General features: G+C 32.7%; 1 protein-coding gene across 2 annotated transcripts in view; it reads right to left on the reverse strand.

The window, feature by feature from the left end:
- if (inflated) overlaps positions 1-27697 on the reverse strand; it is a 125563-nt gene that overhangs the window by 4499 nt on the left and 93367 nt on the right. The window contains exons 6-14 of one of the 2 annotated variants that reach the window (XM_008200375.3): positions 16011-16059; positions 15774-15851; positions 9938-10326; positions 9786-9888; positions 6903-7137; positions 6682-6851; positions 6476-6630; positions 3729-3961; positions 505-3679 (exon numbers count right to left, since the gene is read on the reverse strand). In XM_008200375.3, the coding sequence (XP_008198597.2) occupies positions 505-3679; positions 3729-3961; positions 6476-6630; positions 6682-6851; positions 6903-7137; positions 9786-9888; positions 9938-10326; positions 15774-15851; positions 16011-16059 (4587 nt within the window). The remainder of the gene's footprint in view (positions 1-504; positions 3680-3728; positions 3962-6475; positions 6631-6681; positions 6852-6902; positions 7138-9785; positions 9889-9937; positions 10327-15773; positions 15852-16010; positions 16060-27697) is intronic. The other variant, XM_008200376.3, reaches the window with a different exon arrangement.

The raw sequence follows: 27697 nt of genomic DNA on the forward strand, positions 1-27697 counted from the left end.
TTTTATGGAAATACTTCAGCCGACAAGCAGAAAGTTTAGTTACTAGCATTTGTTTTAAATTAAAGATTTTTTATTTTGTTGTAAATTTGAAGAATAAATTAAAATTGCGTCTTTCTTGGTACTATTTACTAGTCATTTGGTCGGTCGAAGCTCCATGGGAGTAACCCTGAATATTAAATGTTATGAAAATATCGAAAAAGAAAATTTAAAAGTGTCAACCTTGAAAAAATAACGTATGCGAAAAAAGGCAAGATACAAACACTCTACAGAGGTAAAATAAGCCAAATGTATATCCAGCCTGTATCAGCTACTAAGAGGGCCAACAGTGTACAGCTGACTGTAAAAAAAAAACTGAAAATTGAATATTTGCTGCAATGCCGCAGTTAGATGTAAAGACTACTGGCTACATAATTTGATATCTCTTTAGAAAAATGTTCAAACTATGTAAAAATATAAAAATAATTTTTTTGCAACCAACTGTACAATGCTACTCACGAGACTTACATCTCTCAACACTTTTGCGTTCAGTCGCCCCCTCAGCGCAATCGTCAGTGGTTTCCCATGTTGCAAATTCTCAATAGTGCACCTCATATAGACACACCCAAGATTCTTGCAAGGGAACTCTTCTTTAATCCCAGCGATAGACGGATGACTATCACCAATAATCTGTCGTTTTTTCCTCCCATGGTGCCAGTTCCTGGGACTCGGAGCATCCGTTGGTACATTATCTCGCCCTATGGTATTATGCACCGGTGCCACATGATGGGTTTCAGACCAATGGGAGGAATGGGAATCACCCGATCCCAAATTACCCAAATCTAGCGCAACTGCGGTGAAACCCCGACCTTGGGCCGCCTCACCAAGACCCCCAGCTGCAACTCCTTCACTCCTGGCCTCGCCGTACGTTCCGTACGTCTTCGGGTCTCGTCGGCCGAATTGGCGTTCGGTCGGTGCGACATCGTGCGGGTTCATATAACCAGAAATCGCCTTATCATCCTCGTCTTCGTAGAGTTCAGTCTCGTAGCTGTTTTCGTAACTGTAGGATTGGTTACCAAAGGCTTGACCTTGGTTGTAGTTGTAGTCCGTTCCGTAGGAGGGACGATAGGTTTGGCGCCCATGACCAGAGAAATAATCAGTACCATGACTAGTACTTGCACTTTCTTGGTTGTAGCGTGTGTTGGTTTGGACGTAGTCAAAAGTGCTCCCTGGTGGTACTTGCGTACAATTAATTCTGTCTCTTCGACCGTTGATTGTCTGGTAACACTCTTCAATAAAGGTACCATCGTTTGAGTGAAAACCGGCACGACAATCCAACTCTTGCCAATTGCCATTAACAAGTTTCAGACAGCGTTTCAAGATGTGTTCTTGTGTGATCACTCTTTTGGGTTCGGTGAAGTGAATTCGGGGCAAACGGCCACAGTCGGCCCCCCTCCAGTTACCAAAACTGTCCATTTCCAGACAAAAGTACCGAAGGTTGCCTTCACGTTGAATCCCAACGGTTCGCATCAATTGCAACAAATCCAAACTGAGTAAATTGAATTGGCCACAGTCAACCTCAATCGTGTTTTTGAAACAGCGATAGATAAACACTTGACCGTCCACTTTTTCAAAACGGTAAGTACCACCACCCAATTGCTCGGCCATTTCGCTACCCCCTTGGAACACCTGAACTGTGCTAAAGTCGTACTTTTTTGACACTCGGTAGACTCCCGTATTGTTCCAATAGTGAGTACCGTTTGATTTCCACGATGTTTGAATCACTTGTGTTTTGAAGTGAATTGGGGGAAGTTGCCCACAAGGGACGCTCCGTACGTTGTGGTAATTGTCACTTTGGAGACAGATATACCGTATTTTACCATCCCCTTGCACACCTGTGGTGAGCAAAACCCCAAAATCGGTGAACTGTGCTAGGGTAAAGTCACCACAGTCAACCTCTTCGTTTTCGTCCAAACAACGGTAGATGAAATTGTACCCTCGGAGGTGTTGCAGATGATACCAGCTTTGCAATTGTCGCCTTAAATTGTCATCCCCTTGAAAGACTTGCACCCGAATTGTCGAGCTCTCCCTCAGGTCGTAAACCCCCGTCTCGTTCCAGTAGTGCGTGTCATTGGAACCCCAAAACTTTCGTATAATTTGCGTCTTGAAACGAATTTTGGGAACATTATCGCATGTGGTACTTCGGAGATTGCCGTCAGAATCGGGTTTAAGGCACGCGTACCGAACGTTCCCTTCTTGTTGTTGTATTCCCGACTGTTCCAGAATCCAGGGCAGGTCAATGCTTGAAAACGAGAAGTTTTGCCCGCAATCGATCTCCTCTTCCCGCCCGTTAGCCCGCCGGAAACACCGATAGATGAAATCCTTCCCGTCAATTGTCTGTTTTTTGTAACTCCGGCTCTCTAACTGGTTGACCAGTTGGTCGTTCGCCCCGAAAATTTGTACACGTGTTTCGCCTTCCGTCACGGTGGGAATAACAGGGATTGTGGGGACGTGTCCACAGTCGGTCTTGCGCCAGTTGCCGAACGAATCCTGGTCGAGGCAAGAGTAGCGATTCGGTCCAGCACTTGAAGTTTGCAACAGCTTGGATAAGTCAAGACGTGAGAACGTGAAATCGGTCCCACAATCAACCTCCTGGTCCGACTGAAGGCAACGATAGGCGTATTGTTTGCCCCCAAGACGGAAACGTCGGAAATTTCCAGTCAGACGGTTCGTTTCTTCGAAAATTTGCACCCGGGACGAGCTGTGCCAAGTGGTTTTGTTGTGGCGTACGTCGAAAACTTTGGAACTATCGCCCGATTTTTCCACCTCTTTGTTGATTTTGTCGTCGCTTGTTACAATCTTGCCGCCAATTGTCGAACCGATCTTGTGGTACGTTTGGTTTTTCCCCGCCATGTATTTCTCGGATGTTGTGTCGGTGGAAACGTCAATGTCGTACAGTTCCCAGATTGATTTTCTCCGTGTTGGGACTTCAAAATCGCGGTAATTGGCGGGGATTGGGCCACATTTGAGGTTCAAATTTTCCGTAAAAGAAAAGTGGGGGGGATCGACCAAGTATAGGAAATCTTCGCCACTTGCTGTGGTCGCCGGCCAAACGAAAAATATTTCGGTGGCTTTGATCGTAGTTCGTCCGCCGTTTTTCAATTCGTAAACGTGGATGACCTGGGGGCCGATAACGTCCTCAGAGAGGCGGTTTTCAGGCGAAGTGCGATGCGTTTGATTGGAGATATCGGCAGCGTAAAGTGACGAACTGGGCGTGAATAACACTTCGTTAGGTATCGACCAGCCCCGAATTTCTTGAATAACGTCGTAGAGAATTGAAATTCCAATCTTTTGCTTGTTGTTGTAGCGAGTTTCGGGCAAGTCTTCGTTGGTACTGTTGACCAAAACCTCGAAAAATAGACTCGAGGGTAGTTCTTTGGCGTAGTTCGGTTGCCACAATAGTTTGAAATTGACGACTTTATTCGACGGCACCGGATTACCAATATCACACTTGATGGTGAAATTTTCAGAGGCACTGCACAACACGTGCGATACCACTTGGATGTCTTGGCTCGAAATGTAGAAAAATCCGTCGGGGTATTTAACTTCGACGGTTGATTCAAATGCGTCTTCTCCGTTGTTTGTGACCGAAATGTTCAAGTAGAAGTTTTCGCCCGAATCCAGGTAGTACTCCTGGACGCTCCTAGAAATAGGGTTAGTTGAAGACAAGTTTGGTTAAAGTGTGTACTTACGGAGTGACTGAAATGACCAAATCTGGGATACAGATGTTGTCCGAACCGCAGTTCTTCTGTATGCTGATTGAGTCTTTCTTGGATGGGGGTGAGTTGAGGTCGAGGACTGGGGTGAGGAAGGATCGGGGGTTTCGGGGCAGTTGTTGGAGGTTTGAGGGTGTGAGGTCTTGGTCGCTTTGCATCCAGTAACGGGCTTCAACAACTAGGGCTGTGAGCTTGTCGCGAATTTCGCTCTAGAAAATAAATAGAAAATAGAGACAAGAATTTTGCCAGTAGACGAGGATTTTTGTTTTGTTTAAATTGCTTGAGAAACTGATTAAATCACTTTACAATTGTTTATTTGAATATTTTGAATATTTACTCACAACAGAGCGAATAACTTTATTTGAACGTAGGACCTGTGGTTGCAATGTGGAGCTAATGACCGAAACGTTGATTTGCGTATTCTCGTTTTAAAAGAGGCAGAATTGCGTTATTTTGCGGGAAAGAAGAATTTACGCACTTGTTTTGCTGAAACGAGCTATTTTACAAGGATTGTTTTCTTAAAAACGAGTAAAATTGCTTGGAAATTGCACCAAGACTTCTTATTTTATGTTTTTGATTGCTGAATTTTCACGATTCCAAACAAGTACATTCACTTGAGAACAGCAATGTTCTTTAAAAAATGTTCTCTTCTTACTTTGGCCTAGGCCGGCGATTTTGCATTTTTTGCTTGGTGACTACATTTGTTTTGCTGGAAATGTACAAGAAAGCAGAATCTCACTTTGAGTTTAAGCTTAATTTAAGGCGCAAATCATTAAGATTTTGCCCCAAAACACAATTTCTGCACTTGATTGTCTGAATTATGGTGTTTTGCTTCGTTTCTTGCTTAAATACGAATTAAAAATCAATTTTTTATCGAATACGACGACTTTGGCACATGTTTCTCTAAAAACTATTGTCTTTCAACGATTTTGGTCTAAAAAATGAGTTAGTCAAATTGCAAGTGTGTCCAAATTGCCTTATCTTAAATGAAAACAACAATTCTCGTGATTATTTTCAACGCTTCTCTGGTTTTTTCATATATTTGGCTGAAATTAGCGAAGAAGCAGAATGCATAATAACTTTATTTGAACGTAGGACCAGCAGTTGGGGACGATTTCTTGTTTTAGATGGTGCAAAATCGAGTGAGAGTAACTCAAATTGCGATATTTTGGTCGAGGAGAACGATTTGTGCATTTTTTCGCTGAAATAAGTTCATTTAGAACGTGCATTTCGTGCATAAAATTGAAGAAAAAATGGTCGTTTTTTTGTGGCTGAAATTTATCGTTTCAAATCATCAGCAAAATCGCTTGACAATATAGACCGACTTTATTTTTTTCTTTGATAAATGTTTATTACTTCGACTTCTTGCGTAAAAACGTGTTCAAAAACCGTTTCTTGAACAAAAACTACGATTTCGTCATTAATTTCCTTCAAAAATATTGATTTTTAACTATTTCTGTTTTAAAAACAAGCCAAATCACCTAAGAATGAGCTGAAGCTGCCTTATTTAGATGGACACTTGCGCTCGATTTGTTAAAATTTCTTGATTTTTAAAACGGTGTCTCGCTTTATAATGAGAAAAAGTGCTGGAGATTAACTGACCTCCTAATTATTTCCACCATAAACTAAACGGCAATTTTGATTCTTGTTTTGCTGAAACTATGTTATATCCGTTGTAAAAAACTAACTTTGAAATATGTCTCCTTTAAAAACGAAAAAAATTGCTTGACAATAACTCACATCGTCTTATTTTAAGGGAAAACGAGATTTGTTCTGTTTACGTGAGGATTGTTATTTTGCCAAAGATTTTTTTCTTAAATCGATTCCTGACTACAAATCTATGCCTTGGGGGTGCTACGGATCCAAGGTATTGTTATACATCGATTTGTCGCTTAAAAGTGAGCAAAGTCGCTAAAGAATAGTTCAAATTGTGTTATTTTAGCTGAAAGGGAACGACTTTTTTTGCTCAAATAACTATATTTTTTAGTTAATTTACAACGATTTCCTCCATAAAAAATAAGTAAAATTGCTTGGACATATTTTTTAATGAGCTACAATTCTGTTTTTGACCAAACCACAACTTTTCTATTTGTTTCTTTCAGAAACTTGTACTTTCAACTAAAAACAACCAAATCGCCTCAGAATTAACCCAAATTGCCTTATTTTTGACGGAAACAACTATTCTTGTAACATTTATTAATGAAATATGTTTATTTTCAATGATATCTTGCTTAAAAACGATAAAAACTGCTGCTGAATTATAACTTATGTCGTATTACGTTAAACAAAACAACAATTTTCATTCTTGTTTTGTTAAAATTAATTTACGTATCTTTATCACTTGAGAAAACTAATTTTCATACATTTCTCTGCGAAAACTACATTGTTCATACTTGCATAGGTGAAAGTTGTTAATGTTCAAAGATTTGTCTCTCAGAATTGAGCAAAATCGCTTGGAAATATCTCAAAACACCAATATTTGCACACACATTTTGCTGAAATTGAATCGATTGCTAGCAACCTGGGCTTCAGAACATCGGTTTACAACGATTTATCACTTAAAAACGAGCAAAATCGCTGGAGAATTGCTCGACTCTCTTCATTTTAAGTACCTACCTTAATTTGTTAATGAAACAAAAATACAAATATGTTGCAGTATTTAATAAATTTGGATATGAAATGGTGTAAAAATCTGTGCTTTTCTTTTCTTTTTTTAAACTTACCTTCACATAAACGTCGATCGGATTTGTACACTTCATGTCTTGTCCCTTCAACATAGTTATTGTAGCATTTTTCCTACTTTGGCCTTCATCATCCACGAAACCCATCCGCGAATTGATCAATTTCTTTGAGTCCAAAATGTACTCAACACCCAAATCTACAATATTTATTTAGAAAGTTGCTTTACAATCTAATCTATCGAACGTACTTAAAGAATTCGGAATCCCTTTTCCATAGTACCTGCTACAGAACTGAATTTGGGTCTTGGTAGCCGTACTACCATCACTTCGAAGCGTATAATCAGGCCTAGTGATATCAATGAATTTATTATGTGTAAGAAATTTGACTGAAGCTTCAACGCTGATCACTGGACGAGCTCTAAAAGGTCAAAATGTATTACAACAAACAAATCAACAGTGGAGTACCAACCTGAAGAAGAAAGCTTTGTTGGATTCGTAAGCACCAACAGCCATGTCTGGATATTGGTTATTGTCAAGATCCATTCCTCCAGTTATGGAAAATCCAAAAGTTGTTAAAGACGGAGCCACATCTTCTGCGAAAATAACTTGCGAGAACTTCTTGCGGACGCCTTTGCTTGAGCCATGATAAATGTAGACAGCACCACGGTTTCCGGCACCATCATAAGGAGCCCCCACTGCAAAGTCTACAATTTCCAAATTAATAATAATAACCTATACTGCTTAAAGCATGAACGATATCAAATGAGTGCCTTTAATGGTTGAGATTATTAATCTTTCTTCAACTGTCACTAAAATTTACTGTGCAAATACAAAAAAATGTAGGTTGTGGGTGATTTACAATTCATAAAGTGTAATTTTGAGACACAATTTTTGCATTTTTTAAGTGTCGGCTGTGTTATGTAAACTGGGTCCAATGTCGGGTCGCCAGGAGCCACGGAAATTTTACCTCAACGAATTCTTGAACAAAATCGCTTGCGAATAATTATGATACAAGTACGTTATAAATAAAGAAAATAAATCACGAGAACAAATTAAAGCTGCTTAGAACCTTGAGTTTTTATTATCAAGCCTTTTTGAAATAAGATGTTTTAGTTTAACTGAACCGTTCATTCGGCGATAGCATTTTTAATGTGTGTACTTTTCCGTGTGATTTTTTTGTGCGCTTTATTACCTATGCGCTTTTTTGGGCGCTTTATTCCAAGTAAAATCGCGTGAAAATGTAACTCCAATTTAAAAGAAGCAAAATCGTTATTTTGCTGATTTTTTCACTTGTCTTTTTTAATGTTCATTTACTTTGATTTCTTCTTATTGTAAGCGAAAATGACCATAAACGTCGTTAATTTTCAAAGATTTCATTCTAAAAATTGAGCCAAATCGCCTAGGAGTATCTCAAAAGGTCATTTCCGGTCTCGATTAAAAACGAACTAGCAATTGCTGGCAATTTTCACTAAAAACGACGATTCTCGTCTTGATAAGATAAAATTGCTTTATTTTGAACGAAAACGACTATTATTCTCACACTTGTTTTGCTAAACTTTAAAAAATTTTAAACATTTCTCCCTTAAAAACGAACAACATTGCTAGACAATAACTCTAATCGTCTTATTTTAAGTAAAAACTTTTATTTTTTTATACTTGCTAGGGTGAAAGTCGGTAATTTTTAAAGATCTCTGCTAACTTTTCGCCGAAATTTAATCGATTTCTGGCTCCACAAAGGTGGAATTGTTTTTTTAATAACTATCAAAAAACTTTATTTGAACGTAGGACCTCTGACCATATAGGGTGAGTCAATAGTGGGCTACTTCTGACAGCTCCTATGATGCAACCAAAAATACTAATTGGACTTACCTTTTGGATACTTCGTTTGATTTATTAAAATTAGATGAAACATTAATTGAATCAATACTAGTTTTTTATATTTGTAATAATATTAATACATAATGAATTTTTAACAAAACTGTCAAGACTGACTTGACACTCAGAACATTGTAATCGTGGATATAATCACCCACAATATGTATATGTGAAAAGTGAAAAAGTGTAACAGTAGCCCGAAATTTTAAGTCAACGTCAACCACGAGGACTAATAGTAACTTTATTTGAACATAAGACCTGCGATTGGAAACGATTTATTGTTTTCATAGGAACCAAATCGTTCGAAAATAACTTAGACTGCGTTATTTTGACGAAATAAAGCGATTTATGCTTTTTTGCTAAAATAACTTAATTGACAACAGTTTTCTTCAAAAAAAAACGAGCAAAAACCGTTGAATATGTTCTTAATTCAAAACAAGCAACATCGTTTAAGAATAGATAGTCAATATTTTGCAAATTTGTGCATTTGTTTCTTTGAAAAAAGTTAATTTACTTTGATTTCTTGCTTACAAATGAACTAAATTTCCGTTGTCCAAAAATGACAACTTTGTCATTTGTTTCCTACAAAAACATTGATTTTCATTATTTCTGTTTTAAAACCAAGCCAAACAAGAGAATTTGCTCAAATTGCCGTATTTTAGACAATGAATCTCGTACTTGCTTTGATGAAATCTTTTATTCTTCAACAAAGTCTCGCTTAAAAACAAAAAAAAATGCTGGGAATTAACTCTTATCACATTATTTTTACTACATACGACCACTTTCATCCTTGTATATATAACTTAAATTATTAATTTATATCGCTTGATAATTGCTTGACAATAACTCAAAACTTTTTACTGTAAGCAAAAACAACAATTTTATTGTTCATGCTTGCTTGGGTAAAGGCGGTTTGATTTTCAAAGATTTCTGCAAACATTTTGCTAAAAATCCTGAAATTAAATCAATTTCTGGTCTTACAATGTTATAACGCTTTTCTTATTAAATAGCAAATACCTTTATTTTTATGTAGCACCTCTGACAATAATTGTTGTACGATTGGTTGCTTAATAAAATAATCAGTTGTAAGTGATTGAAAAACGTTAATGTCGGTGATGTTTAATGTAAATTGTGTTAAAAAAGACAGGTCGCCAGGAGCCACCAAAATTTTATCCCAACGAACTGTTTTGGGTACAATTTAAATTTAAATTAAATCGATTTCTGGTTCCACAACGTTATAACGCTTTTTTACTAAATAGTAAATAACTTTATTTGAACGTAGGACCTCTGGCATTGATTGCTTAATAAAATAATCAGTTATAAGTCATTCAAAAGTTAATCGGCGGTGTTTAATATACATTGTGTCTAAAGACAGGTCGCCAGGAGCCACCAAAATTTTACCTCAACGAATTGTTTTGGGTACAATTTACTTTGTTGACTTGAATTAACAAACGAATGAAAAATGTATTTAACGTACCTCCAAAACCGTCTTGATTGATATCACCAAGCGAAGCCACAGCTTGGCCAAACCTTGACTTGGAGTTGAACCCATCGATAACATAGTTGGCCACGAAACGACCCTACAAAAGACAGTCAATAACATATTAAGGCAATTGCCCAATTTTGTACCCTATCGCTTTCATGGTAGATGACATAGACCCTCCCCACGTCATATTTCCCTTTATTATTCTGCACTGTGTACATGGGTGCCCCCACGATCAAATCCAGTTTACCATCACCATCGACATCACACGCTGCGAGGGCGTAGCCATAGTACGACCCGATTTGATCACTGGTGAAGTGTTGGACGTAATTGGTAAGATTCATGGTGAAAAGGAGCACTTTTCCCTTGAGATTGTTTCCTCTGGGCATACCCACAGCGATACCTTCTTCCCCAGTGCCCAGAAAATCGCCCACGATGGTCGAATAACCCATGTAGGAGTCGTCGTCTTTTTCGGTACCTTCAGTGGTGGCGAAAACGGCCGGACGTGTTTCGAGACTCTGTTGGTGGACTTGTCCTGGAAGGAAGCTTCTGGTCAGCGGTGGTAAAGGCAGATGGGAACGAGTTAATGGATTACTCGGGGATTAATGGTTTACCTGGTGTGATTACGGTTTTACCGACACCTTTGACGAGTATCGTCGAGTAAGTGAAATGCAAAAACGTGGATGTTTGGAGTGGATTAAGCTGAGAAACTATCTTGTAAACTAAGAAGAAAGTGGAACGCAGCAACACTTGTGTGAATCTTGAAATTAAATGAAAAAGAACTGAACAGTACCTGATTTTCGCCTTATTTGTTGGAGGTAACAAAGTTTATTATACAGGGTGTTCAAAAATTGACGCACCAACTAAGTGGTACGTTATTGAGAAGCAAGTGCAGACTACGGGATAAGTGTTAAAAAAACTCCTAAAGTCACATTTTAAAAAATCTGAAGCTACAAACTTATTGTGTTAACTTTTTTAGTTTTCATTATTTTTTAATGTTTTTATGCTTCACACTAGGTAATCGTTCCCTAACAAAACGATGAATAATTATTTTTAAATTTTCAGACTTTAGCAGTTTCTTTAATTTAAAAAATTAAAATTTATCAAAAAATCACAATGTGTAAATGTGCCAACACTGGGAATTATTTCCTAGGAAACTGTTTCAAAAATAATTTATTTTTATTGTTGCTCAAATTCTATTGCGATCATGACTGTTAGACAACGTTGCCACATATCATTTATCTAAAATCCGTTATTTATCGATAACTTCAATACAAAGAATTTTTTTACTATTTTTACCTTTATATGTAACCAGTTCTCTACCACACACCATTGAGTTGGTGCGTCAGTTTTTGAGCACGCTGTATTATGTGACCCGAAAAAAGTTATTGTTTGGTAAATAATTTTCATAACTTTTATACCCCACTCAGCACAAACTCAGGGAGACCTCAAAGTTTATTATTCCTATTACATCCAGCAAAAGTTACCATTGTTCTAATCATAGTTGTCTGGCACTTGAGAATAAGTCAGATTGCCGCTTTTTTTTGAGGCGAAAAGTACTATATTTACATAAATTTTGGTGAAATTGAATCGATTTGTGGTACTAAAAGGTTTTAACAGTTTTCCTTTGTCAGAACTAAGTTAGATATTTACTAACAGAAGTAATAACTTTATTTGAGCGTAGGACCTGTAGCAGTGGATGATTTCTAACTTTAAAAAAGAAACAAGTTAGCTTGGTAATAATCCGAATTGCCTTAGTTTTGGATCAAAAAGAATGACTTATATACGTGTTTCGCTACGATAAGTCGATTTATAACGATTATCTCTTAAAACGAATAAAATAATAGACCGGGTAATAAGTTTCAAACCCAAACACCCATACAAAATATGTTTATCCTTGTCTTTAAATATTCCCGTCGTTTCTAAGGTACATATTGTTAAGAAAATTTTTATCAACAAAGTAGATTAAGAATGTCCCTAAAACCTTCAAAATGATAGGAAAATATTGGTGTCAATGACAGTCATATTTAAAAAAAAATTATTTTTAAATTTCAACAATTTCTACGGTAAAATTTAAAATAAATTTAAAAGTTTGTTATTTTTGGTACGTACAACACCATTGCAGAATTACCTAACTGGTATGATTTTTATTACTTCAAGATACACGCTGAATTTAAAATAGCACATAAAGTGATAAGAGGAGGAGTGTGAAAAACCAAAGTCGGTCCCACAAACTCGAGGATAAAAATTTGTGGAATCGACTTTGGTTTTTCACACTTATAAAAAAGATAGAAGATAGAAGGATGCTTTCTTCGAATTTATAGTTTTGTTGTTTTTTTTCAAAACAAAATCTTCAACCAGGTTTTATTTTTTTAGTTACAATCATTTTTTTTGTGTTTTTGATATTTTTTTGATTTTTTTGATCTTTTTTTGATTTTGACATTGTTATCTTTCTGATAAAAATACAAAAAATAGAAATATGAAATGATAAAATTATAAAGAATAAAATAAAATGAAAAAGGTAAAGGTTATAAGCTTTTTGACTTTCTGTTTTTGCCTTATTTTGTAAAGGGTGAGCTTTTATATTTTTTGTATTTAGACTTTAGTGTTGTCGAGGTGATTATTAAAATCTAAAATATCATATTTCATGAAATATGAAATAAAACAAGAATATAAATATTAAGCCCTTTTTGTAGGACGAACAACAACTTTTTCATCTTGTTTTATGTAATTTGTTAGATTTATCAGAAAAATAAAAAACATAACTATCAAAAATAGTAGGGAAACATGTTGGTAGTCATTTAAAAAAGTAATAAAATACATAAAATCAAACTCTTTGAGGACTTACTTAAAAAATGACCTATAACAATGGTATTTATTTTATGTTACTTTAACTTAACCTGTAATTTAAAATTTTATAGCTCAAATCATAGTATTCCAAATATCTATCATATCTAGATGTCTTTGGGTATTAAAACTGATAAGTTTTCTGATGTTTGTGTTTGGAACTGCAATGTCAATTATAATACAGTGTGCTTATTTTCCTAATTTCAGTCTGCAAAGTTGTGGTTTATTTCTGAAACCAAAAATCAAAAATGGTGCAAAAAATATACAATGTGCTGCCATCTCAAAAAAAAGTTGACCGTTTTGACATATGTTATTATGGTATAAGTTATCGATTTTATTGTCAATTCATTTAGAAATACAGATGGTTTTTTCTTTTTATAAAAAAATACCAAAGTGAAACACCTAGTAATTATAGGTACATTAGATGATTCAAGTTCGTTATTCCTTTTATTGTTTTTTTATAACCAGTAGTATTAATAAAGTATCAGTGTGGCTATAAAGTACTTTGAAAAATACCTATTCCTTATTATTTAAACTGCATCTGGTTTTAGACTTTTGTTTTTTTATTAGAGTCATATTCTTATTTATTTTGAAAATCTCAATTAACCAACAATGAGGAACAGGAACAGAATTGTAATAATTTTTTGTTTCTTCGTTAATTTCACCTTATTTTTATATGTGATATAAATTGCGACGTTTATTAACGTTTTTTTACCATTTAGTTACTTGATTTTTTCGTTTTAGTTTTGACGAAATATTATTGCTTAAAACTTAAACGTAATTTTTAATATCTATCATTGAAAAAAACAAGATCAAAAACAAATTTAGTACTTACATAATAATAACTGATTTTCTTCGTTTTTTCTCTTGAATGAAACAGGAGTCAATAATTCTTAATTTTTTCCTACAAGATGAAGTTATTGGTAAATGTTTTTGAAATAACGTCCTCCCCTGTTTTGTTTTTTCCTTTACTCTTCAATTATCGGAATTCCATAAAAATAGTTTACTTTTCCACACAAAAGTTATAAATTTTATCAACACGAGGAGGAGTTATAAGATTATGATTATTATCAATTCGAACAATTATGTAATTATCAATCAAATATTATCAAGAATCAACAATGGTTCATAGTTTTAATTAAAATATATATTATTGTTTTTTTGAAAGAGAACATTCCATTTTTTGATGAAACTTCTTATTTTTTTTAAGATAAAAATCTTTATTCTCATGTGTAGCTACCAAAGGTTTTTCTAAAATTGAGGAGTTATAAGATTACGAAAGAGAACATTCCATTTTTTGATGAAACTTCTTATTTTTTTTAAGATAAAAATCTTTGTTCTCATATGTAGCTACCAATGGTTTTTCTAAAATTGAGGAGTTATAAGATTATGATTATTATCAATTCAAACAATTATGTAATTATCAATCAAATATTATCAATAATCAACAATTGTACAATGGTTCATAGTATAAATTAAAATATATTATTGTTTTTTTGAAAGAGAACATTCCATTTTTTGATGAAACTTCTTATTTTTTTTAAGATAAAAATCTTTGTTCTCAAATGTAGCTACCAAAGGTTTTTCTAAAATTGAGGAGTTATAAGATTACGATTATTATCATTTCGAACAATTATGCAATTATCTATCAAATATTATCAATAATCAACAATCGTACAATGGTTCATAATTTTAATTAAAATATATTTTTGTTTATTTGAAAGAAAACATTCCATTTTTTTTATGAAACTTCTTATTTTTTTTAAGATAAAAATCTTTGTTCTCAAATGTAGCTACCAAAAGTTTTTCTAAAATTGAGGAGTTATAAGATCATGATTATTATCAATTCGAACAATTATGTAATTATCAATCAAATATTATCAATAATCAACAATTGTACAATGGTTCATAATTTTAATTAAAATATATTATTGTTTTTTTGAAAGAGAACATTCCATTTTTTTATGAAATTTCTTATTTTTTTTAAGATAAAAATCTTTGTTCTCATATGTAGCTACCAAAGGTTTTTCTAAAATTGAGGAGTTATAAGATTATGATTATTATCAATTCAAACAATTATGTAATTATCAATCAAATATTATCAATAATCAACAATTGTACAATGGTTCATAGTTTTAATTAAAATATATTATTGTTTTTTTGATGCAACTTATTTTTTTTTAAGATAAAATTTTTTTTTCTCATATGTAGCTACCAAAGGTTTTTCTGAAATTGAGTTATACTATCCTCGTTGGGAAAGCCATTAAATTACGATAAAAAATTCAGTTTTTTCGAAGGTTATTTTGTTTATGTGTTCTTATTCTTCTTGGGTATAGAGATATATCTTTAGTAGGAATTTTTGTGACTGTTACTAATTTAAATGTGTATTTTTGTTTGGGAATCAGGTCGTTCAGTTGGCGGTATAATTGAATAATTAATTTGCTTATAACTTACTGAAAAAAAATAACTGACAAGAAAAAATAAGTTAAAGAGAGAAGAAAAAAGCAAATATCTACAGGATGTCTCGCGAAGAAGTGCAAAAATTTTAACCATAGATTAGGCTTTAAAAATATATTGATTAATTTTTTTAAACCTTTTCGAGGAAAGTAGTAAAAAGTGAAAAGACGCCGGTGATATTATCAACACGGACGTGTTTCAACTTTTTTGGAAAAAAAAGATACATAGCGCATTTTTTATCGCTTAATTGCTTAATCTATAGTGTTTACGAGACACCCTATATAAAGTGTAGAGTTTTGGTGTAGGTGCGTGCTTAGCCACTAGTTCTAAATCCACATGTAAACGTCCACGTTTTCACAAAATTTAAAAACATTAATCAATAAATTAATATGTTACAGAAGCGTTGTCACAAAGCTGCCCCACTTTGCTGAAAACCTGCAAACAAATGTGTTTGTCGCAAAAGTGATGAATCCTCGCAATGATGAAGAGATGAAGTGTTAAATGACCACCTGTTGTCGCTCTCAATCATTTTAATCGTCGATTTTGTTAACAGTTATTGAAATTAATTTAGATTATGCATTAGTATAGCGACTCCTGCCCCGAATCGCTGCATTAATTTTAGTTGTAGTTTTGTTTGTTTGTTTGTTGTTGTTTTTTAATGTTTTATGCTTTCAATACCTTCATCGCCGTAGGTCGCTGAGAATAGCGTAGGTTTAAATTCAAACGTGGCGTGAGCATCGACGGAATACATTTGTCCTGAAACACACCAATTGTGCACATGTAAACAATTTTGATCGAGCTTGAACATTGGATAAAAAAACTAAAATCTGGCGCGCTATTTCAACTAGAAGCCTGTAAAACAGAATAGAAGCTTTTTGAAAAAGGAAAAGTTGATTGAAAAGGAGGAAGTTTTACCTTGCCAATACCAACTGCCCGGCGAACCGATGAAAAGGCGGTCTCCGACCTGAAATGCGAAAGAATTGACGTTAATTAATGTTGGATGGAATTCTTCGGATAAGAGACGAGCCCCTTCACATGCAAAATGATATCCGTGTAGGGAATTTGCTAGAGTGGATTTGATTTTTTTTTGATATGAAATAATGTTTACATTCACTTAATCGCACAAGATGGATTGGATGTTGGTTTTACTGGAGGATTAAACATACCAAAACTGACGTAGATACACGGTTTGGACAGGTGTATCCATGTTTAAATTGACTTTGTAGTGTTTATTCTATAAATGTTGTTCTTGCGTCAAATATCAAACCATCACAATGAATTCTATGTATAGGTACATATGATTTTTTTTAATCCAAATATTTTACTTTGGAAGATTTTTATTTGAAAAGAATCTCTCAATTTTATTAATTTTTTTACTTATGCAAACCATTAATTTCTTAGATTTTTAATTCTGAAAATAATAATAGGAAACCATACGATTTTAAGAAGAATCAAGGTGATGTCAATTAGACATTTTAATTCAGGGTATAAACAATACAAAAATCGCAAAAAGTAGTACTTGTATAAAATCTTGAATTTTGCTCGTAAAATTCTTGGACGTCTTTAAAAAAATAAACGACAGCTTTTAAATTGTTATTGTACTGGAGCTGACAAACTGGTATAAGTAAAGACAAGGAAAAAAGGTGAAGGTATTTTATCTGAGCGAAACTGGTGCTAAAGTTTGCAAAAATTGTGATTTTTCACATATTTTTACTTTTGCAAAGATTGCCAAGGAGTGAAATATGTATTAATATCCTCAATATTAATATCAATTTGAGAATATTAGAGATTACAAACAAAAATTGAAATTAAGTCGCAACACAAACAGTGTGAGGTAAAAAATGAGCATCGAAGAAATTTTTTCAGATTTTTGAGAAAATTTGGTAAAATACTTGCTTGTCTGACCAAAAAATGTGTTTGATGCCTCGTAAAAAGCTAAACTAACAATATTTTCAACTCATTCGGGAATTTTTCGGTTTATTTCGAAATTTTGCAACATAATATTGTCTAAATACAAGGCCAAAAGAGTGTAATTTTTGATCCAATGTTTTTCCACATATTCGTGAAGAGTTTTTGACACGCGTCTGCAAAAGGCACAATTTTGGACACAATTCGGTAATTTTTGGGGTAATTTTTGACGAAAAGTGCGGATAACACACATAAATGTAAAACAATATGATTTTAGATACAATTTATTGAATTTTCTGCCCGGGTTAGCAGAATTTTGCAAAAACTGTGTTTTGTCTAAATAATGAACTCTCGAAAATGCAAAAATTGGTCAATAATTGTTGTACTAATTTTTAGATTTTTCAGTTTATTGTTGACGTTATTTTACTAAAAGCATATATTTCTTACTGAAAATGTACCTGCTAAAACATTCGAAGAGACAAAACGCAAAATATTGTAAGTACTTTTCGATCCAATTCAGTGATCTTTCCGCTGATTTTTAAAAAAAATTACAAAATAATTGCGCTTCTGCAAAATGACTACATCTAATTTATTAACTTTTGTTTTTTTTTGTGTATTTTTGATCAAATTTTCGGAGAAATTGCAAATTTCAATTTTAATACCCTAAAACACTTAAAGAAATTGTGGTTTTGTCATAAATTTTAGCAAAATTTCACCAAAAAGCAGAATTTTGTCGTTGTTAAATGCTGGCAAAGGGCACCATTTTCAGTGTAATTCAATGATTTTTTAGTATTTCTTGTGAAAACTTCTTCTCAGATTGAGCATTCAGTTTTACGGTTTTTTATGGACATTGTGTGTTTTCTTTTTTGGAAGAAGTTGTCAAATACTATAACCCGAAATAATGTAATTTTTGATCCAGTTTTGTGTTGTTTGAAAATTTTGCGAATACAAGATTTTTTCTTAAAAATATGTTTAACTTCAAAAAAAAAAGGCTAAAGTACCTAAGTAAGTCATTTTCGTCCAAATTCGGTGTTTTTTTTTGAATATTTTTGATAAAAGTTTACTCAATAATTGCGTTTGTAGATAAAGAGTGTGCTAATTTAACACAAAAACGATGGAAGATATATTTCGGCGTAATTGTGATTAAATTTGGTCAAATAAATTATCATTTCTGGCTGAAGAACGCTAGTCCAAACGTTCGAAAAAATTACAAAATTTGCTGGATAATCGTAACGCTGAAAATTTGCTCCATTTTTTCAATAATTTTGAGATTTTTCTATTAATTTTTGGCGATATTTTACTAAACTACTGTGTTTCCGACAGAAAAGCATGTTAAAACACTCGAAAAGGCAACGTAAGATGCTTTTCGATTAAATTTAATGGGTTAATAATTTTTTGAGCTAATAATAACTGCTTTTCTAACAGCCTCGTAAAACGCCTGTAAAAACATAAAACTAAGGGTAATTATGTCTTCTAGGCCTATTTTTCACTTTTTCTTTGCACTTTATGTAGTAGCTTTTCATTACATTTTTACAAAATCTCATTTAAGCGCTGAAAAAGCAAAAATAATTTTTGACAAATTTCGGCTATTTTTCGGTATATTTTCGATTAAATTTTGCAAAATAATTGCCTTTCAGATTTTTGTGATTTTTTCAGAATTATGTGATTTTTTTTATCAAAATTTCATCTAAAAAACTAAATTTCGACGTGTTTAAACGCTAGCAAAAGACTATTTTCAACTTAATTCGAGTTCTTGGAAATTTTGAGGCAAAGTGAGTGCCCTTACAAAAGTAATTCTACACTTAGTACAGTTATACAGGGTGAGTCAATAGTGGGTTATTTCTGACATGTCCAGTGATGCAATCAAAAATACTAATTGAACATACCACTTGGAGACTATTTAATTTTTAAAAACATTAATTGAATTAACATTGGTTTTTATCTTTTAAGTAATAATAGTCCATAATGTAAATTGTTAAAACAAACTTGTTAATACCCAAACAATGTAATCGTGGATTAATTTGGAATTTTTTTAATGATTACCGATTTGGTCGGCTGGAATCAGTAATATTGGTTGCATATTAACAGAAATTTAGAAATAACCTATTGATTTACCCTGTATAGCACTTTATAGGTCACCCACTATTACATTTCTTGACTCCAGTAGTTAAAAAAACGTTTGGTTTCATACTTTTTACTCATCCTGCATAAATGTCAAATTCAAACTCGGTTTATCTGAAAATTCTCAGTATTTTTCATGCAAACAAATAATGTATCGTTATACCCCTGCACATCACACATACTCGTAAAATGTAATATTGAAAATATCGTCCTACCTACCTCCCTTTTGAATTAAAACTACATACAGGGTGACCCAGCAGTGTGTAATCGGTCTATAACTTTTTTGCTATTTGAAATATTACCATTCTGTTTTTATTATCCGATAGATCGACTTAAAGTCCACAAACTAAAAATATTTTTATTATGCACAAGGTGTTGTATACAGGGTGGTGCACCAAAGTTATATTCTTTTAAATAGAACACCCTATATATTTTTGCATAGTTAGATTGTACGCAAAAAATATTGTAACTTTATATAAACTATTATGGGTCTATCTCTTTTCGTTTCGGAATTATTCAACTTTTCGTTATAAAAAAGACCAATTTTTGAAAAATCCCTGCAAAGTTGCTTATGAATACTTTCCGATAAATTTGTAACAGAAAAATTCAAAATATCTTGTATTTTTAGCAAATAGACGACTTTTAGTTAAAGCACGCAGATAATATACAGGCTGTACCAAAACGCAAAAAGTTGAATAACTAATTTTTTTCAAATGGAACACCTTGTATTTTATTAAATGTATCGATAGTATTTTTGATAAGCTTTCTAACGGTATAGGGTTTGCATAGCAAGTTTAAAATATTTTTCAAGATTTTTCAAAAAAAAATATTTTATTACAAGAAAATTTGTTAGCTTAGAATCCGATAGTCAAATGGTAATTTATTTTTTGATATGTACTAATGTGACTAATTACACAAGTAATCTAATTATTACCTGATACATAAATGAATTTCACTTATCAAGAATTAATAATAAAATAAATAAAAAAAATATTTTTAATTTTTTTGAACACTTTAAGAAATATTGTAAATTTGCTATAAAAACCGCATATCAATAGAAAGCTTATGAAAAATGCTATTGATACGTGTAAAAAAAAAGAGATATTCAACTTTTTGCGTTTTAGCACACCCTGTACATTATTTCCATGTTTAAAGTAAAGGTCGACTATTTCCTAAAACTACAAGGTATTCTGAATTTTTCTATTGCAAATTTGCCGAAAAATATTCATAGGCGACTTTGCAGTGAGTTTTCAAAAATTGGTCGTTTTTAAAATGAAAAGTTGAATTATTCCAAAACGAAAAGAGATAGACCCATAATAGTTTATATAAAGTTAAATTATTTTTTCACGTAGAATCTAACTCTGGGAAAATATATAGGCTGGCCCATTTAAAAAAATATAACTTTAGTTCACCACCCTGTTATACAACACCCTGTGTAAAACAAGAACATTTTTAGTTTGTGGACTTTAAGTCGATCTATAGGATAATGAAAACAGAATCGCAATATTTTAAATAATAAAAAAGTTATAGACCGATTACACACCCCTGGGTCACCCTGTATATTGTAGGACAATTTTATTTAATTTTTAATAAAAATACTCCCGAAATAATAATTTACAAAATACCAACTACTAGTGTAGACTTGTTTCGTTAATCTAGTCGATAATTTCGAGAGACTGTTTAAAAGGGTTATTAAAAATAAGCACACGTTTTTGTTGTTGATTGATGTCTTCAACATCTCGTCTCCCATATGGAATCAATCTCGTCGGAAAATTATTGCATGGATGTGGTAATATGACTACCAAATTACCCACTGCTCCATATGTCAAGTGTAAGCTCTAAAGCACTTTTTTGCAAAAATCTAATTGAAAAAATTACGTGGGCCCTCATTGCAATTAAATAAACGAGACGAAATATCCTAAACTTATTTTCTTGTTGGTATGTATTTCGTGTATTGCCAAAGTAAGACAATTCTTTTAGTCTTCGAATGTAGAAGAAAAAAAATCCGGCACGACCGGAGCGTGCACGTTATTCCGGGCCGTAAAAACCTTTGTATATGATACGCATTCGCTCCAATAACATTACGCTGTTTAGCATTGAATCAAATCTCCATAAGTTAAAGTCGAACATAGTACGTACGCATTGTCGGCTCTTAAACTCCCACATGTGCATAAATAACATCGATCACAAATCGCCAGCGATTTTATCCGGAATTCCTCAAACTTGAGCAACATTTATCGCTAATTGTTATTTATGTAGTGGTCGGTGGTAGCATCTCGAGAATTTCACGAACGTAAACACCACATCGTTAGGGTAATAAATTGGCTCCACCCATGAAAATGCATTATGATTATTACATCGGCGGGAAAATTCACTATTAATCCCTTTTTTGACGATGTGTACCGTTGAATGGAATTTTAATCACGTTCGTAAATAAGGAAAAAACGGGAAGTTTCAATCAACCTAAATGCACTCGAATTAACAGTGAATTATCCTGTCATAACTAGATTAAATGATAAATTTATAATAGCAATTATTAATTAACTAACGCAATTTATTCGGAAAGAGAAGGGGACTGAAGGACTTTGACGGAATTACCTCACACACTCACTTTTTCATTCCATTTAATTATATCAGAGGAAAATGAAGCAAAAGTGTGCTAGAAACGCATAGTTCAAGACGTGGAAGTATTTAAATAAGTTGTCACAGATAATCGTAAGTGTAAATCTTGAAGTGCATAGCTGGTAACTAATAGAGGCGCTCAGAATACATTAAGATAAAGATGCAAAATCAAAGAAAACCGCCAAAGCTAACGGCTACACTTCAATTGGCAAAGCTTAACTTTTGCTGCCTTTTTTCCCGTTGATTGATTTAAAAAAAATTGTAAAGTTCACTATACCGAAGTTCAACTGTACCAATGGGGAAAATTCAACTGCTGGTGTTCTGCTAATAAATTACAAATTCTGACTTGACTTGATTTGTTTTTGTGGCTTCGCTATAAAACTGAGTCGAGTTGTATTACAAGAATCGCTAATTTTGACACCCGATAGTTTAACAACCGATGATTTAACCATTTTATCCCAATTACAACCTCATTGTTGCAAAAATTTATGGCTGGTCAAAAAAGCAGATCGTAAATAATAATTAGTATTTACAGTGCGATGCAAAGTTTAGCCCACAAAAATACTTTAACACAGCCAAGTAACTACATTTCCAAAATTTCAATTCCAAATCTTTTTCAGCACCATTTTATTAAATAGTGTTAAAACTAATCAGCCAACAGGTTCGACTGTAAAAAAATGACTACATTTTTTAGTTTTTTTTTCAATTTAGCATTTTTGATTTTGTCAAAATATTATTGTGTTTTTAGTGAAATTATTTTTTTGCGAAAGAAAGTTTGTCCAAAGGGCCTTTAATTGTAAAAATAGTGACAATAACTTTATAAATTTATAAGGCTTTAATAAAATTTCGGATTTTTTCAAAATAGCTTGTCAATGGCTCGTTTTTAAAAAACATATTTTTTGGCGAATTGTTCGTCAAATTTTCCTAATTTTACAGAAAACAAAGCCTATCCAAAAAACTTTTGACTGTAAAACAGATAGTGAACCGACAATCCCTTCTTAAGGCTTTAATACATTTTTCGGTTTTCTAAAAATAAAATATTACTGGCTAATTTTTAGAGAGTCATTTTTTGACAAGATATCTGATTTTTTTGATTTCTAGTAAAAACGAAGCTTAATAGATTAGGTGGCTTTCAGAGAAGGTTACAGCCTTCGACTGTATAAAAATAGCGAAATGGCAATAATTAGCTCTTAGGACCCTAATAATTTTTCTTTTCTCATAATACTCTGTCAGTAGTCAGTAGACTACTGTCTACTGTCAGGAGACAGAATTATTGTCAGTACTCGTAAGTAGAGCTTGGAATTTCTGTAAACGAGCACGATAGGCGGAGCCAATGCGTACTTCATCGAGTGGGGAGATTGAGCAGTGGCGTAGCAAAAAACTATTCTATGATCAAGAAGGGTTTGAGATTTATAATTTGTATTATTTACTATTTCCTGTATTCAATAATAGAAAGAAGAAATAATAAAATTCATATCTAATGCTAATAGACGTTGATTTCATAGAAATACTACGCAGAGAAGTCGAATAAATAAAAATACACAATGAGTAATGAGTAAAAACGCGTTTATTACAAAAAAAGTTTCTACTGGTATCTTTACTATAATTGTTAATGTTGAAATGTTAAACTTTAAGACGAATTCCCTACACACGTAAATAACCCCACGCCACTGCTCCATGCCAACACCCCTAATTTAAGGATTGGTCTCATTCGTGACGAGTTTTCGTTTCTGCGCACTCCTACCACCGTGGACGATCTGTCATTTCGCGGACTCTAAGTATTATTTGTAAAGTTTACCTAAAGCATCCTGGCCTTCAACTGTGATCCGACCATCATCCACTTCATAAAGTGATAACAAATTTTTTAGATGAATATTTTTTTGCTGAAAAGAAAGCTCCTTAGCCCCAAATTGCAAGAAATAATGAACGAGACAAACACTTCTTGAAGCTTTAAACATTTTTTTGATGTTTTTTCAAAATATTTTGTCAGTGGCTCGTTAATAAAAAAATATTTTTTGGTGAATCGTCTTTCAAATTCAAATTTCGAATGTACAAAATGTAATGACAATAACTACCTTGTTAGAGCCTTCATGAATTTTTCTGTTTTTTCGTCAATGGCTCACTTTTAGACGCAAGTATTATTTTTAGGCGAATCATTTGTAAAATTTTTCTAAAACATATTGGCTTTTAACTCCAAGAAATAGTGAGCCGACAATCACTATATTTTCTATATTTTTTATCTATATTTTGGCGAACAGTTTGTAAAATTTTTCTGATTTTTATTTTCCTGCATAAAAATAAATTGTGAACAATAACTTCAGGGCTTTAATAATTTTTTTTTGGTTTTGTAGGAATTATTTTTTGGCGGATCACCGTAGTTTGATTTTTGACGAAAACAAAAGTTATTCAAAGGCACCTCGACGATAACTTTTTTGGGATTTAATACATTTTTTGTTTTTTTTCAAAATATTTTGTCTTTGATTCGGTTCTAGACGAATTATTTTTGGAGAATCATCTGTCAAATTTTTCCGATTTTTTCAGAAAACAAAAGAGCTTTCGACAGTAAAAAACTAGTCAAACTACAATCACTTTTACGCTTGTATTAAATACCTAAGTAGAGACTGATCCAGAAATACTGAGTCTGTTAGCAACACTGGATGTAAGTTTTCAAGAATACCAATGGAGTACACTTCCAGTTAACAAAAATTTAACAATCTAGTGGGGTTGTACGTCAAATAATTGTCAAGAAAAATCAAATTCGGTTGCAGTGTTGCAAATTACAAGCAAAAATACTTTTAAATCTGTTGCCAGATAGTTTTCTCAAAATATTTTGGCAACATAATTAAAAAAAAACATTTTTGCCACTTGCGGTCAGTTTTTTAGAAATCTCACAAATTAATATAAGACAAAACGTTCCATTTTAGCAAATTTCGTAAGGAAAAACTACATTTAATTTATTAATTTTTTCTTAACCGAACAATTACTTAAATGCTACACAGAGTGAGTTTAAAGTAGGTAACTCATAAAATTCATATCTTTGTTTTGGCTTATTTTTCAAAAAAAAACATCCAAGGATTAATTCTCTTTTTATATTATTTAGAAATTTATAAAGCAACTAGTTTTTGAGAAATTTTATTTTTTAATCAGCAGTTAATATTTTTGTTTACTTTTTTGGAAAGTACACACCTTTACCTTTCTGGTAAGTATAAAAAAAATAAAAAATCTTAAGACACAGAATCGCCGTATAAGAGGAATTTAATTTTTAAATATTAAAATCACAAAGGAGGACTATTTGATAAAGAGTGTATTAACCGACATTCAAAAAGAAATTCTTTCTTAGACAAAATCATTCAAACAAATGGTCAGCTAAAACATAAGTGTTTGATACACTCTTTAACGCAACAGCTTAGGAAATCATTTATAAGCGTTTAAAATGAAGAATACAAAAAGAAAGTTGTATAATAGTATGATGCAATTTGTAATTCCAAATAAAGAAAACAGTATCAAGAATTTATGTGCAAGAAGAAATTAAAGTAATGTTGGAAGTGGACAGATCACAGATCGGAATCGTTTCAAAGAGCAAATAAAACATGCATTCTGTTCTATGATAGGCATTTGTAAAAGTGTAAGTAGAGCATCATTAAAATCACATTCACCGCATTCACTTAGTTAACAGAAATACATAAATAAATACACAAAATACTCTACGAAAGTTGGAGAATTCAACAAACAGGCTAAACACTTAAGTTATATTAACCATTTATCAGAAGCAATATTTGTAACTAATGGTAAATTAAATCTGTATTTTTGTTTCTTTCTGTTTTATCGTTACACCATACGTTAACGTCATTTAAAATTTTCTAAAATTTTTGAAACTGTTATATCTTCCAGAATTACTAACTTTTTAATGAAATTTCAGCTAATGAATTCATCCCAACACGGGTACATTAAAGGGAAATCTGTTGACTCAGCTATATTTAGCTTCACTAATGCTCTGTTAGATAAATTAGAAGAAAAAAAGGTGGTTCTTGGAATTTTCTTAGATTTCTCCAAAGCCTTCGATTGCCTAGATCATAACATCCTAAAATACGGCATAAGAGGATTTATGTTAAAGTTGATCACATCTTATCTTAATAATGGGTATCAGCAGGTCACAATAACAAAAAACAGTACTGTATATACATCAAATAAACTTCTAATTAAACAAGGTGTACCTCAAGGTAGTATACTAGGGCCTTTATTTTTCGTAATTTATATAAACGACCTATTAAACATTTTAACAGTCTCAGACAACAATAGTGCAGTTAACTTTGCTGATGACACAAACATATTAATTTGGGGTGAAAATATGACAGATACAATGAAGGAAGCAAAAATATGCATGAATAAGGTAATAAACTGGACTAAAGAAAATAAATTAGTGTTAAATTTTGAAAAAACCTACGGCATTCATTTTGCAATATGTAATCACAAGAATACAGAGAAATCGAATAAAATTGTAATATCATCTAAAAAATTTGAATTAATAGAGAAAACTAATTTTCTGCGAATATGCATTGACCATAAGTTAAGCTGGACTAATCATAGAGATGATTTATTAAAAAAATGAAACTCAGTACATTTTACAATACGTGTTTTAAATAAATACATTAACATTGAACAACTAAGAATAGTATACTTCGCAAATTTTTAATCATTATTAAGTTACGGTATAATATTTTGGGGGCAAAGTGGAAAGATGTCAAAAGTTTTTGTTGCTCAAAAACAAGTCATGAGAACTATGTTTAACTTAAAATATAATGAAACTTGTAGGAACATCTTTAAAAGCAATAACTTTTTGACAGTAACTGGTTTATACATATATAGATTACTTTTATTTTTCTTTAAACAGAATCTACTATTTAATGTCACTAACGACCATAAGTACAATACTAGCAAAGTAGGCTTAGAGTATCCAAGACACAAACTCACGCTGACGGAAAAAAATTCTCATTATGCAGGAATAAAACTATACAATAGTTTACCTGTGCATCTAGGCACACCTTGCAATTTAAATTTATTTAAAAAGAAAATATTTGACTACATTTTGGATCTCGAACCATATACTTTAAATGAATTCTATAATAGACAGGTTTTTTGACTTATGTCTTAAAATTATTTGTATGTTATTGTTATTTCTGTGTATAATACTGACGTTTTTCGTATCAATTTTGTTACTATATCTGTATAAATTGATAGAAAATAAAATATTATTATTAAAACTTCACTAACAGTATTTTCTCAAAAACCTTGACGATCCTCCATTTGGTCTTTTGTTTTTGTGATTTTTGCTTCAAGATTATGTTAATTTTTGCACACTTTTTTTAGAGATTAAGGGACTGTGCACAAATTTGGTTTTTTTGTATTTCGTCAATATTATAGTCGCGTTTTTTACAGCAAATTTTTGTTTGTTTTGCCTCTTCACTGTCAAAAATTTTTGCTTCCACTTGCTCTAGTTTTGACCACAATTTGTCTCCTTATTTCAGTTTTGTTTTTGTTTGTGCGGAAGTGGCTAAACGACCTTCTCAACGGCCAAAAACGGCAACGCCAAAGCCCAGCAATAAAAATAATGTAATTGACTCGTAATCGGAGCGGTATTTCATGGCAATTTGCTTTGATTGTCGCCGTGCAGTAGTCCATCACTTTTTTCATGTCTATGATGTCCGCTGACACAGAATATGTGAGCGGTTTACAAAAAGCGTTCCGGCGCCTATTGTCTTCGACCGTATAAGTAAACGGCATTGGCATACTGATTCTTGCACGTTCCAAGAAACCATCGAAAAAATGGTGAAACTTACAAATCGTTTCGAGTTGACGATAAGTTATGTGGGAGGTTCGGAATTGTTGCCTTTTTGGGAATGCGCGGGCCATCTGCTGACTAATTGTTCGATGCTCGACGACATCTTGGGAGT

This window comes from Tribolium castaneum, chromosome 2 (assembly GCF_031307605.1).
Source record: "Tribolium castaneum strain GA2 chromosome 2, icTriCast1.1, whole genome shotgun sequence".
NCBI lineage: Eukaryota > Metazoa > Arthropoda > Insecta > Coleoptera > Tenebrionidae > Tribolium > Tribolium castaneum.